Source organism: Gymnodraco acuticeps, unplaced genomic scaffold, assembly GCF_902827175.1.
Source record: "Gymnodraco acuticeps unplaced genomic scaffold, fGymAcu1.1, whole genome shotgun sequence".
NCBI classification, from domain to species: Eukaryota; Metazoa; Chordata; class Actinopteri; order Perciformes; family Bathydraconidae; genus Gymnodraco; species Gymnodraco acuticeps.
Window position 1 is genome coordinate 5,309,105 of NW_022992351.1, and position 15,167 is coordinate 5,324,271.

Sequence of the window (15,167 nt, forward strand, 5' to 3'; positions counted from 1 at the left end):
ACTTTTGAAGCGAGCAACGTGAGCTTTGCTCCCACAATGCAGTTTGGCGAAGCGTGACGTCACCCCATTCAAAGTCAATGGGCAGAAGCGCTGAAGTTTCAACGCACGCCACCGTGTGTAAGCTCCGTAACGGAGCGTCCACACTACAGCTTCAAAAAAAGCTTGGAGCTGGGCGTGTCTGAAGCTTGGGGATGTTATTCAAGCAACGCGACCAACAACCAATCACATGAATCTCCCGCCCCCGACATACAAAGCAAAAAACCCCGGGGATTTTATGGGAGCAATATATATATAAACTCCCCAAACAGGCGAAAACCTACCAGTTTCACCCACTGTCTCTGCCACCTCCCTCCATGCCTGGTTCCTCCGGTTTGTATCCCGGTAGGTGAAGAGGGTCTGGTCATACAAAACCGGGTGATTTGCTACGGCGATAATTAGTTTCTCCTCCATCTTTTTTTGAAATATAGAAATGAACGGCGGGATATCTCTCCCAGCTTAGACGCGGTTTGATTGGCTACGGCTTGAGCTGTCAGATTTTCCGAAACGGGATTTGATTGGCTGGCGCTGGCTACTCCGGCGTCTCCGGAGTAGCGGAGACGGACCGCTATGCTACCCACAATTCAGTTCGGCGGAAAAAAGCGGCAACGTGACGTCACCCCATTCAAAGTGAATGGGCAGATTGAAGCTGTCGACGCTGTAGTGTGGACGGGCCGTAACAGTGACACAGAGTTGTCGATAAAGCAGCATGTCCTGCTCCGGGCTGTCCTCAGACTCTCCATCAGAATCAGCTCCGATTAGACCTTTCTGAATCCCGACAGGATGGTGTCGATCCATCCCACAACATCCTGGAAAGTTGCATGACTCATCCTCCCAGTTGCCGTGACTTTCTTCTTCTTCGGTGGTACAGCAATTCAATATATAAGTCGCTTCGGAGTATAAGTCGCAGGACCAGCCAGACAGGTAAAAAAAAAAATCGCGATTTACTGTATAGCCGGAAAATACGGTATACATAATTACTTGAAAAACACTATGATGATAATAAGTCTAGTTAAAAAAACACAATAATAATGAAGTTATTAGATTGTTGAAAGTTATCAGGTAGCTTACTCTGAAGGCAGTACACACACTTATTTTCTGTCTTAATCCACGCACATATTGAGCATAATAAATGGTACAGTAGGTTGCGTAACAGTTGAAAAACTGACTCTGCAGACGACCAACAGTAGAGAGTGTATTATTTCTTATCAGCATTCAAAATACAACTGTGCACAATATGAACTCAAACCAAACGATTCACAACATCAAACCATTGTGAGACGGTGCTCCTGCAGCTGCCGTAATGTCTGACTCAGCAGGTAGCGGCCCTGCCAGAGCAGCTTCTGTTTCATATGTTATCAGATAGCTGTTTGCCTCTCTAAGCCAAAATACTTTGTTGTGGCAGCTGCAATAATGGAGCAACTTAAAACAAAAGGAAGCTGCAAAAGACTCCTTCATTTTGAGATGCACTATTGCGGTAGGGATATCAGTGTGCTCTGTCATTGATTGGAATGTTGTAAATGTTTTATCATGGTCGACATAGGACGAATCCTCCTGACTTCACCAGAACCACCTGCAGATTTACAATTGTGATTTTGAGTGAGTATAGGCTTTCTAGAAGCAGACATTTTTACATGTCAAAGTATAACAAAACTGAAAAATAAATGTAATTATAAGGGAAACCAGGTGCTTGGGTCCTGGTATTTCGTATGATGGGTAAATATAAGTAAGATGTGTTGGGCACTCATGAAAAGCAGGTTATATGGAGGGAAGCTGTGCATAGTTAAATCAACATGCTGATAGAAATTGCCAATAAAAAACAATGGGCAATTTTGAACAGAATGTATTAATAAATAAATGAAATTGTTCTTTATGATGACTGTATGCTAACTGAAATGACTTATTCGGTAGGTTAGCATGCTATGCCTACATGTGCCTATTATTCTAACACAATTTAGCCACAGTTGCTTGGCCTACGAAACTCAATCAGATCTACAGAGCTATTGTGCCGTGAGATAGAATAAATGTTGAACTGCTGAAACTAGAATGTATCTAGCCAGTGTACAAGCCACTTTATACAGCATTGGTTTACACCGTAACAATGACAGTATACCTACTTCACTTTATAAAAGTGGGCATGTTAATAAACTGATTACCACAAAGCATTAAAGTGCAGCCTCACAGAACTGTTAGTGTGGCTTTGGACTCCAAGTCTTGTTTAATTAAATCAGTTTGTAAGTCTAATATATTTTTTAAAAACAGATCAAATAAGAGAGTATTTATATGTTTTGATCAGCGATTTTGTTTCTCTCTTATACTGGTTGTTTGTATCTGCAAGCAAAAACTTGTATCAACTATTGGATATGCTGAGAGTCTCAAGCTTTCGACTTTGGTTGTGATAGCAAGATTCAATCAAAATACAACATTTCTTTTTAGAATAGTTCATCTACTAATTATACTCTAAGGTGTGAAGTTAGGCATGATATAACGTGAACATCTGGTCTGATATTGATTGTTTTTATAATCATTTCTGGCATACACATCAATAAAATGATAGATAAATACATTTCTCACATTCGCTTTCACGTCCAGGGATCCAGAGTATAGATGGCTTGGAGTCCAGAGGGACCCTAACTGTGCTCAATCTGTTCATGCACAGACAGGCTTATGCGATTGTTACCCATGGATCAGCTATAGTCTAAAAATTGGCTGCTGAAGCATCCACACAATCTGTCTGCTCCAAAAATGAAAAAAACCTAATGATCTACTTAATAATTTGTGAAGTCATACAGAAGCTTTCCACTTAATCAATTGTGAACCATGGAAAAGCTGCTTTCGATGGTGATAATGTAAGGCAGTTCTGCTGGTTGCAGCTTTCCATTACTCACAAGGTCTGCAAAGAGCACGTACTGTATTTATTATGCAGAGGCTCATCCTGCTGTGCTTGTACACAGGAGGTGTCAGTTTTGCATTCTTTCTGCCTTTTTGTGAATTCAGTCTTGATTATATCATTATATGGCAGCCGCATATTTGGCTGCACTGCTTGTAATATCTCCAAGAAACACAGCAGGCAAGAAAAGGCAAAGTGTTCAAGGATAGCAGGCTCTATTTGCTTTTTCTCAGCAAGTTGTCAACAAGTAATCGGTCTCCATACAAATGATGTTTCAGTCTTAGTCATTTAATTGTTACTGGTCTGTGTGCAATGGATGAAACACAGAAAGTGATAACCATACGCAATTCCAATTAAATTCACTCATGTGTGACTTATACTTGAAGAATTGCTTTCTGCTCCGGTCAGGAGTGTTTAGGACTTTACAGCACTTTGTCTGCATTTATGCAAACATAGCGTGTTTCATGAAAATGTGCAAAGGTTCTGCATCATATGGCACTGTTAAACTCAGCTGTAGCTATGTTCTAGCCAGATATGAAATTATTGAGCAGCTGCAGATATAATGTACATTGTTACCTCTATAAACAACTTTGCACGTCCTGTGAAGAATGAATTGATTATATTTGGCTTTGTTTCTTTTTTGGTTTCCAGACTTGGAGAACTTCAAGACCCAGAGAAGAAGTCCAGTGAGGGTCCGTGAAGGTCAAGGAGTGGTCCTTCTGTGCGGCCCGCCTCCGCACTCTGGAGGTAAGACGGACTACTCTTCCATCATCCTAATCACTTACACAATCACGATTTCCACAGCTTTTTAACAAAAACTCAGTATCAGTGAAGACTCATTTACTAATCTGGAAGTCACATTCGTGCTCCCTCCCGCAGATTTCCTGGCTCTTTGTTTGTGTTGTTGAGGTCAGTGGAGTGAGTCATTTTTACTTTCGGACACTCTGGCCTATCAGCTTGATTTTCAAAGGGGAAGGGAGGAAAGACTTTGGCATGCAGACGGAGAGGCTGTCCGTGTCTGGGCCCCTGCCAGGCTGAGTAATGGAGCCTCTCTCTGAAGGTGCTTTGTCTGCTTCACATCAGTACTTTGCATCAATGACATTATCATTGAGAGTTAGCATCCAATGCTATTAACTCCTACACAGGGTTATGGTATTGGGTTGTAGTTCTAGCAGCACGGCAGAATGTAATTCTCCACTTTTGGAGAATCAGGATGTAATGTAACATACTGAACACAGCAGGGGGGGGGGGGGGGGAGTGGTTTCAGCCATTATTTCTGAAGATCAGCTTTAAAGAGCTAAATGAGCGTCTGTTACTCTAGTACTCTTTCACTAAATGTGTCAGATTCAATTAAAATATGCAATAATCAAGATCAGTGCATATGAGGAAATAGCTGCATTAGAATGTGCTAAAGACCACCCAATGTGGGGTTTTACTGACAAAATATCGCGACCCTGGACCACCTTAGCTTACACTTATTATATCATACAGACTAACCAAAGTGAATATTTCTTGCTATATGGTTGTTATCCATCAGGAAGCATCTTAAAAATGGAAACCCTTCAGGTGCTGTATGTTATATATGTCATAAAAACAGATTATTGTTGGTATTGTTTGTGTAAACTTTAGTCCAGTGTTTCTGTGCGAAACTGTTGAGCTCCAACAATGAAATATAATGTTTTTTCATCACTAAGTCACTGGCTCACCTTAGAATAATGTTGTGTTTGTAGTCCTTTGTTGTATGCTGTGTTATAATGAGACATCTCACCTTGTGCTTACAAGTGGAGCTGGAACAATGAGCCATATGCTTACTTTTGGCAGCCTCATAGTGTAATGGATTTTTTGAAACCACATCCCCCGGTGGAAGATTTCCAAATGCCAAAACACTCCAGCCAGCTAAAATCTAAACAAAAGCATCATCAGGTGTGGTGCGCTGTGTCATGACATTGCCCAAAAATATTTAGGCCATTTGAATTCAATAGTTCATTCATTATCTCTAGGTAAACAACACTGTTTCAGTCAGGTCACATGTGCAAACATCTGTCTAATTTATTTCAAGAAGCTATAACTCTCTGTTTTTGGAGGCAATTGTGCAGGCACCAGGCGAATATTTACAATTTGGGAGAGAGTGCATGGACAAGGAGTTTGGCCCGGCCTAGACAGTGCAGAAATGAGTTGACATTGACTGACTTCTTCTTGGATTACCTGCCGTGCCAATTCATTGTGTGGTTTGCACATACTAACCAAACAGGCTGCAGTACAGTACAGTACTGCACGGCAATCAGAAAGGGAGGAGATATTCAGTGACCAAGCATTCATTTACTTGATTATGTATTGAGGTATTTAATGAGTCACCTTTAAGGCACCTTCGACACAAGACAATAATCTAGATTACTTGCGTGTTTAATGAATGCTGACATCAGTTTAGGTTATACCATTTTATGCACAGCTTGATATTATGTATTGTTAAGTTTTGAATGTCGCATACAGTTGTTTGATTTGTTCTAATAGATTGAGTCTCACATAGTGGATTTACTGGTTTACAAAGCATGAATATCTCAATAGCTACTGCTCTTATTTCTTTACATAGCAAGTGATTGATTTCTTATTCTCCTATTCTTATAATGTGCTGACAATCCTTACAAGCTGAATCCAGAAAATATTACTTAAAATGTGATATGTAATCTCAATTGAAATGTAATATTAGCAGTGTGTGCCAGTTACGCATAGTCCAACAGACCATTTTGATTATTTCCCAGATGCCTGAAAAATAAATAGAAAATGTTGGTTTGCAATTGTCTGAGGACACATGACACAATAACAATTACTTTTAAATAAATACATGTATGGATCATGTCACCTGATTGTTTCATGATGGGGATAGAATAAAACTGAAAGGGAGCTACAACCTTTAGGCAATTATTCACATTTCCATTCACAAACCTCAAGAATTATTCAGGAAGGCTTCAGCCAGGCTCTACAAAGGAAAGGAAGTATTGAATGGCCTTGTCCAGGCTCATAATACAAAAATCAGACCTGGATGTTGAGCATTGAAAAGCACATCTGATGATGAATCTCATTGTATTCATGTTAACAGCAGGAGGGAGCTTCACCTCTGTGAAACACATCACATGTGTCCTTTCAAAAACCTTTGAACTCACCTCCTCTAATCGTGTAAATCCATTTATTTTTCATTCTGACTCATGGTAGTCATGTGTCACACATTTTTTATTTATGCCTGAGGAAATGTAATGTTTGACCTTTTATAGAACTGCTGGTTTTGTCATCTTTCATTGCCATATTCTTGTTCGATAAGGGGATCTCAGGACACCATTGCTTTATATTGGCATTAAAAATGTAACACGTCTTTTTATAAACAAAAATTCAAGAAACTCCCCGGGTTCTGATGTTACATAAACTCCAGTTGCTTTGTTGTGACTGCAATCTTGTATATTTCACAACTTCACACTCCGCAGATGTTTACCAAGATCAATGCGTGTGTGTGTTTGGGTAGAAATGTGACTAAATCATCATGAGGTAAAATATCTGGCTCTTGATGTTTTTTCCTCTAGGGAAATGTTAATAGACTCTTTCAATAATTCTCTTAAATAATTCATGTTCATCTTGTCTGTCATTTGTCACCAAAACTTGCTTCTTTTTATTTAGACTCCAAACTCCCTGTGGACCTCCCTCCAACAGCATGATGCTGATCATTTGGGATTAGGGGAGGGGTTGTTGTCAGTAACTAACATCGTTACATTGCACCTGGCCCATATCTGTCACATGCAGTCTCATAAGAAGCCCTTACCTGCTCTTAAAAAGGAACGATAGCTTCATCCACGCTCATACAGAGTCTGTACAGTCGGCCTGTTATATGTTCTGTCATCATCATTTCATTATATAAGATGCAGAGAAAATACTAATGTTCCTATAATGTCAATGAGCTATATAAACTCCTACTATAGTTGGAGTAAGTGCTCTCTCTCATTACATGGACATGTTATATCAGATAACTGATACAAGGATTCAAGTTTAAACATGCTGGATAGCAATGGCTTTTGCTGCGTTTTCCATGACCCAACTTTCTATAAACCCCTCTGTCTTAAAAGTTTACTTAAGAACATGGATGTAGGGACAATGGGCCTTACTCCAAAATATAGAACCTCTGCTTAAAACGATGGTACAAAAGTTTAACATACAAATCCGGATCCGAAATCCAAAAAATCACCCAGAAGCAAAAGAGAGGAAAAGTGATTTTCAAGTTGACCTTTACACATTTTGTGCTTATAAATGATCAGAACTGATCATGAATGAAACACGCAAGTCTTCTGATACGATACAATGGAACACAAGGATTTAAAAATGGTAATATTAGTATCAGTGCTCTCAGACTGTCGACAATCATTTGATTTGGGTGAATGGAACTTTAATGCTAATCATTTTTATATTCATTCAAACTGGGTCAGATTGCTTCCCTGCTGTTTTGCCCGTACCGAATAAACACAGCCAGAGCATGCTTTTGTCCTGCCGACCAACAGCATACAGACTGCTTTTGTGTGTACCAACAGCCCCTTCCTCCTTCCTTTTGCGATGGATCATAGCTTTTCTCTAGAGACCTTGCAATGTGCTTGGAACGATCCATTTTCTGACAATATATTTGGCAGCTGTCATCTCAGATTATGCCTATTGATGGAGATGCTGAGATGTGCATTAGGATGACTCATCTCCAATTTTCTAACATATTTGCTGAAAAAGCAGGCCCGACCGTATTTACTATGGTAATGATGCACTCATCTAGTTTTTGTTATATGCTGTTACAACCAGACATACACCCACACACCTCACCGTCACATTGTCTTGTCCTCATTCAGCCTCCTTCTAAGAGTGCAAATATTAATGGCGATACTGAACCTGGTCACTTTAATCCACTGAATTCGGTTTAAAGCAAATAGAGCTGCAGCTAATGGTTATTTTCATGATCCATTCATCTAATGATGATTTATCATGAATAATTAATTTATAATTTAGGCAGTAAAGTGTAAGCAATTTAAAAAAATACCCAATTACCAGGTTATTTTGTCTAAGCAACAGATGCATATTATTCACAGAAAAGATGGAAAAGCTGAACCATTTTCTTTTCACTTGAGAAGCTAAAACCATTATCATTACTTTAATAATTAATATATTATACAACATATTAATTTGATCCGCTAATAAAATAACTGACACAAATGTGCCTCACTGTGTAAACTGTGGAGGAAAGTAAATGTATATATAATGTATTTTTTGCTTAATATTGACGCATGGTGATAAAAAAGCGTAATTGCTTAAAACAACACTTAAAGAGACATTAAAGGGTTGGCAAATACATAGTACATTATCAAATTAATTGGAAGCACTATTAATGTGTTGTTGCACTTTTGAAACACAGAATAGTCTGACCGCCACTCTCACAGTGTTGGAAGTGAGAAACATGCTCTCATACAGTGAAGGGAGACAGGATCAGTGCAATACAGCCTTAGACAAGGATCTGCCTCATCTCCCCTTTAAAGGATTTCAATATCCCATGAATGATTCAGAGGCCATTATTTCATTTTAACGATGCCTCAAAACCCTCATGACAGCTGCAGGAAGTAGTTTGGTGCAGCCAGAATGCTCTGAAACTGTGAGATAGTTTAGAGTTGCACTTAAAGACCGACACAAATAATATCAAGTGTCCAAGAGGAGCTGCCGCGGTGTTGTTCCACTGCACGGTACTGTATTTTATTAGATGTCAGTGTGTGTCATGTTCTGCTTTTGAGAGGATCTGAATGACTGTGCTTATGTACTGCACCTAATGCATCTGACCTCCTTTCCCTAATGGAAACATGTCTTTTAGATTTACTCAAGGCTGAAATCACTTGTTCTCTCTTTGCAGAGCATGTACCTCAAAACAGAGGCTGTTCGTCAGCCACTAACAAAACACATAGCTTGCAGGAATTTCTCCCAAGTGCGTGACCTAAGCCATTTCATAGAGTGAACTTGTTGTGTGTTATGAATACAGATAAGTAGCCCTGGTTAAGGGCTGTGACTATCTAGGGAACAGACTCACTAGTACAAACTTTAACAGCGGTTGTGCCTGTACCTTTCTTTGATAAAGTACACACTTCGCCAAGAGCCACTCTGGATTCAGCATGTCCTTGGCCTGTCATGTTGCATTTATCTTCCCTTCTCTCCAATCATTAAGGGTGAATTGATGCTGCCTGTTCATTATACAAGGACTAAACGGAAGCACAATGAAAATCTGCCATTCACTGTCAGTTGACATGATTGCATTATTCCATTAGCACCCATCTGCAAAAGGCTCTCAAGTCAAGTCATCAAATACAACCATTGGTACTTTCCACTTCCTATTTCCTGCTTCCCGTTTCTCACCATAAATCTTTAACTAACCAATTAGTAACCTCTTATTTGCTGTTGTTCCAGTTTGCCCTGCACCTTTGGAAGATATTGTTTCAAAAACAGACATTAAATATACATGACCTTTTCAGGATGAGAGCTGGAATATATTATTTAGTGGAGAGAGGATATTACAGCTGTTCCCTCCCTGGGTCTGATGGATCAAGCAAAGAAGTTATGGTTGATACAATTGATGGAGACTATGATGGAGTTCAAGGCTGAAGAAACCACAAGGGATGAATATTGAACATTGAAATGCAGCTCCTCTTATCACGTCTCTAAAAAGTAATTCATGAAACCGTTAAACTTAGAAAATGCCCACAGATGAGGTGTTAGATGAGAAGACCATTTCATGGTTTTTTTTAAGGCCAAGAGACAGTTAGCTATGCTTGGTGTAAAGACTGACCACATTGGGAAACTGCTAGCCTGGCTCTGTCCAAAGGTTAACAAAACATTTAAAAACAACTCTGAAAGCCCACTCACTAATTAACATGTCATGTCTTTGTTGTTTATGCGGTTTGAATCATTTTAAATATTTGTTTTACATCAGCCCCCTCTTGCTGACAACAACTGTTCCCAGCAACAAACTATTTCTCCCTGTGATCTGCCTAAAACCGCAAATGTTGTTGTTTTTGTATGTCCTTGTACGATATTGAATTAGTTAGCCATAAAGGTGGTATCCGTTTTTTGTTTACTTTGGACAGGGCTACGCTAGGTGTTTCCCAATGTCTCCAGTCTGTATGGAAAGCTAACCATCTGCTGACAGTATCCTCATATTTACTGTACCGACTTAAGAGTGGTATTGATTTCCTTATCTAACTGGGTCACAATGAGATAAGCGTTTTTCACAAAATGTCTTTCTTTAAAGCCAATTCACATCAGTCAATATGGCTGTATGTAGTTAACAGCCAAGTTTGGCTCCATAAACTCTACACGTTTGTACATATGACTTGTGTAACTTCTGAAATGTAGCACATTGTAAATCAGGAAACATCTTTTGGCACAAACATCCAGGCAGATGTGATTACACTGTGTGATCCTTGGTTTCTATCTCATGGTGTGTTCTTGGGATGATCACAAGGTCATGCCGTCCTTTACAAGTCCAGTCTGCATACAAACACCCACTCAGTAGTTGTTGAAAGACCCACTCAGTAGTTGTTGAAAGGAGCATTTCTCACATGTGCATCACAACTTCTCAAGATGTCACTTTGTGATTTGCAAGGTTTGCAGTTGTATGTCATGGCCTCCACGTACTCATGGCCCCTAAAGAGCAGAAGTGAAGAACACTGAGTCAGTAGATGAGTGTCCAACTCACGTCTCAATTATTCCCTGCACTGTAGTGCCGAGTCATCGTTTAGACAAGTCTTTACCAACGGCCAAGATTGCTTTTGGGACAGGGATGCAATATGGTCCAGAGCAATCTATCCTTGTGTCAATATGTCAAAACACCATCATTCCTTTTTATAATGCAGCTGATTGTTAGTGCAAAGCCTCTCTGTCTGCACTCCATTTATCTGATAGTATTGGGAGTCTTTCCCAGAAGTTTGTGTTATCAAGGAGGATTAATAGTAGACTAGGTGATCCATACTGAAAAACATGATGTATAATACATAGGTTGTATTGGGAAATAAACCGTTTCTTATGCAGGATCTGCCACTTAAGGGATGATTTAAGGTCCCCGCTGCTACGTGACAACCATAAAGAGAAATTCTTGTTTCTGTTTTATGTACTTCTAATGTCTCTGTGTTTTCAAGTAAATCATAAGAAGAGGTATGAAATGAAAGATGAAATAAAATGGGGCAAAATGTAATGAAACAATAAAAATACAATTTATCTATCTATTGAGGAAAAAGCTTTGAGTCATGTATGGAAGTGTTGGAAAGCTCAATATATGCATAAATAAGAAAGGAATCCCAACAACAACAACCAACATATCCTCCTTTGGGATAATAGATCATGCATTGATGTTCAAGATTGGTCATCACAATGTATTTGCCGGACATTGTTACATTGTGTTTCATCAAAACTTGAGACTGTTTCCACTATTTCGCCACCGCAGAAAAGACCTCAACATTTCTGCAGTGAATGTACATTTCTACTTCCCTGAAAGTCAATCGTTCATATTCTGAGCAGCATCACTCCAACAAAGTGAAGCTATGAATTTGTTATTATATTAAAGACATTTAACCAACAGTGAGTAAGAGTAATTGCTCTTCAATTATACATTGTGTTTTTAATCATAGAAGGCTGGCACTCACTCCAATCCACTAATTGCTTTATCCCTGAAGGCATCCACTCACACCAAAGTGATAAGACTGCTGATGAAGCACACATAACCTTTACATGGGTGTAGATGGTATATAAATACAATATGTGTTTTTGACTTGTCCCCCCTGTGCTTGACTTTGTTCACAGAACTAACCTTCACGTGGATCTTCAATGAGTACCCATCGTTTGTCATCCAGGACACGCGGCGGTTTGTGTCCCAGAAGACAGGAAACCTCTACATCGCCAAAGTGGAGCCCTCTGATGTGGGCAACTACACCTGTGTGGTCACCAACACGGTCACCAAGAGCAGTGTTCAAGGACCACTAACTCCTCTGGTGCTGCGGGTTGATGGTAAGACAGTTATGCCCTACTCACAGTAATAAACATAGAGTACAACGAAGGGGAAGAGAGAAGATTTGTATTTTTTCAAAATGCACGACTTACCAGCTGCTAGCTAACTTCTGCCATCAAATGAATACAAACATAGCTCATTCATGTTGGTGAATGGGTTTGATTAACATTATGCTCTTTTGAAGTTCAAATATTCACAATACTCATTCTCTGACAAAGACTGTTATACAATCAAAACAGTACAGAGAGTTATGATATTTGAAAGGATAGAAAGTGGACTGTATTGTTCTATTCTCTTGGTTAAACAATCGAGGCGATCACATCAGAGACTTGAAGTTGGTTTTTATTTGGCTCACCGGTTTGGAAAAGTGATCCCAGAGAGGACTTGTGTAAACCTAACCAGGCAACACCATAATTTCATCATGTTGAACCAAGATGGGTTTGTAAATATATTTAGTGATGTTTTATGAAACGACTATAATAATTGAGAGTATTTGAAGACACATTCTCTAGACACATTTTTGCCCAAGCCATTGGACAGAGTAAAGTGTCTTTAAAGTTCAACTAAATACTTCTTCTTCTGACATAGTCATGACCTACACTTTGTTTTGATTTAGTTTCTTTGTGACCTTTTCAAGGCTTGATGTGAAAGAATTCCCTTCAGACACACATGGGATCATTTCTGTATTTCTCTTTGTGTCTGCAGGTGTGATGGGTGAATACGAGCCAAAGATTGAAGTGCAGTTTCCTGAAGTTGTCCCTGTTGCTAAAAGCTCAACCGTCAAACTAGAGTGTTTTGCACTTGGAAAGTACGTCCCACTGCGTGTTATTATTCCCCAGTAATAACCTCACAGTCTCTGTTAGTTGTTTACCGTACAAATCTAAGCTGCATGGTAATTTGTGAAGACCCTGTGAAGTGATTTGGAGACTAAAATATTCCACTTTTAATGACTCTTACTTGTGCTCTAAACCCAAAATACTGAGAATAAACACTCACCAGTTAGTGTTTCAGATCAATTAAACATTGGCATGCTTTTTTTGTTTTTTTCTGTATTCACTGATATCAAATGATTTGCCTTAGCTAAATCTCTGGATACTGAAAGATTATCTTCAAGAGTATTTTTCATTTTGTGGCCTGGTTGTGTGTTTTATTTTCATGCCTTTAGCCCAGTGCCAACCATCAGCTGGAGAAGGCAGGATGGAGCCTCTTTTGGCAGGAAGGTGGACATAAATAAAGCCAGTGGTGTGTTAGAAATCCCTTACTTCCAGCTGGAGGATGCAGGAATATATGAATGTGTGGCTGAAAACACCAGAGGAAGAAACTCGGCTAAAGGAAAGCTGTCTTTCTATGGTGAGTAGGAGGATGGTTTCGCTGACTTTGATCTAAAACTGATCTTACTTCACCTGTCTTGTCTCGGGACCAAATAATATCTTACGCATATCTTCCTGTCTGTCAGGACCTCGACACAAACTGATGGACCCAAATGCACGACCCAGAGACAAAGTCTTAAATGTAAAAAAAGTATCTTTAATTTCAAAGATCAGGAAATTCCTTTTAACAGAGTAGGTACTGAAATTAACAAAAAGCGCTCACAAGGAGGAAAAACTATGCATAACAAAAAGAGAACTTAAGAAAGAAACTTAAGCCTACAAAATGAACAAAACCTGACATGAGTGAAAGCAATCTTTTCTTAGCTGAGGCTTAGCACGACCATTCGGGGAAACAAACAAGACGAACTGACACAGGACAGGGGAGAGACAGGACTATTTAAACATGAGGTGAGTGGGAACAGGTGGAAACAATCAGGGGCGGGGCAGACACTGATGATGGCGGGAAAAACACACCAGGGGAGAAAGAAACAGGGCCTGAAATGAAAGACAACAGGTAAGTACAAACTAAAACAGGAAATGGAAAACGAGACATGACAACAAACACAGAGACTGACTAGAGATGAAGGATCTAAATAAACAGACCTGACCAGACGTGAAAAAACATGAAAATGACAGACATTATACATAAACATAACTAACACATCTTCTTCCCAACATATCATCTACATTTATAGACTTGCACTAAATCTTCTACCTATTGATTCATGGCCTCAGAGGTTCAACACAACTGAGCCTGATTGAAAATCGTGCAGAATAAAAGTGTAGCTTTGGTTTGGGTCCAACAAAAAGTTTAATTTGTTGTCATGCAATCTGTAGCTTTTATTAGAACCCATATAGAACTGCATCATATAGTGCAATGTGGTAATAAATTAACCTATTACCAGTAGTTCATTTCTGACAAGCTCTTTATTGTGCCAGCGGCTAACACAGGGCCGTAGCACACACAGATTTATGCCACCTCTCAGGGAGAGGTGATTTTTCCCTCAGCAACACTGGACTTATAGCCCATATTCTGAGAAAGCTTTTAATGGCCCTTGATGAAGGATCTTTTTGGCTTCTCTCTCCATTATTTTGCAGTTTATGCATTGATGAGTTCTGCCCACGAGGGCCTGTAGGGATGTGCTTGACTGAAATCATCAAATTCAGATTTGTCTTCCCTGTCTGAAGGAAGGTGCTTTTGATATGATAATACTGAGTTTTTGCAGCACCTGTGGGTATGATGAAATGCTCCCAGTACCTGTAGTAGGCGGATGATTAAACATGGTATACTTTAAAGGGGAAGTGCTTTTTCATATAGCAGCAGAGCCTCACAGCTCTGGGCATGGATGTTTTAGAGCGCCTTAAACATTGTAAAATGGCATGATCAAGTTATGGTCATTTTTTAAATACGAAGCTGCATCAGTCTTGATCCTTCAGTATGTTGCAAAGCCTCCGCACATTACCTCTGCTGTAGTTGTGTGGTAGTCGCATTTCTCCTTGTAAGATTTAAGTCCTGTCTCATCCCAAAGCCTCACAGACTGGCCGGCCGCCAGGTGATAAAAATCTGTAATCTCATTTTAAACTCCCATAGACAGGAGCTTGTGGGACATCCATCAACTCTATAGAAGAATAGGAGAATCAATATGGGGATGTGGTGTTTGCGACACCCAACCAATGCAGGCCCAGGAACAATAAGAGGTGGCCTCTCTTTCAATTTCCCACTTAATTGTCCTTCTGTAGTTCCAGGGGATTTATGAAATTAGATCATGGTTTAGCAGATGACTGCATTTGAATGGGCTCAGACAAAGATTGA

General features: G+C 39.6%; 1 protein-coding gene across 2 annotated transcripts in view; it reads left to right on the forward strand.

Annotated features, from left to right (window-relative positions):
• cntn3a.1 (contactin 3a, tandem duplicate 1) overlaps positions 1-15,167 on the forward strand; it is a 111,319-nt gene that overhangs the window by 43,972 nt on the left and 52,180 nt on the right. For both annotated transcript variants that reach the window (XM_034209134.1, XM_034209135.1), the window contains 4 exons: positions 3,578-3,673; positions 11,780-11,983; positions 12,690-12,792; positions 13,150-13,334. In XM_034209134.1, coding sequence (XP_034065025.1) covers positions 3,578-3,673; positions 11,780-11,983; positions 12,690-12,792; positions 13,150-13,334 — 588 coding nt within the window. The remainder of the gene's footprint in view (positions 1-3,577; positions 3,674-11,779; positions 11,984-12,689; positions 12,793-13,149; positions 13,335-15,167) is intronic.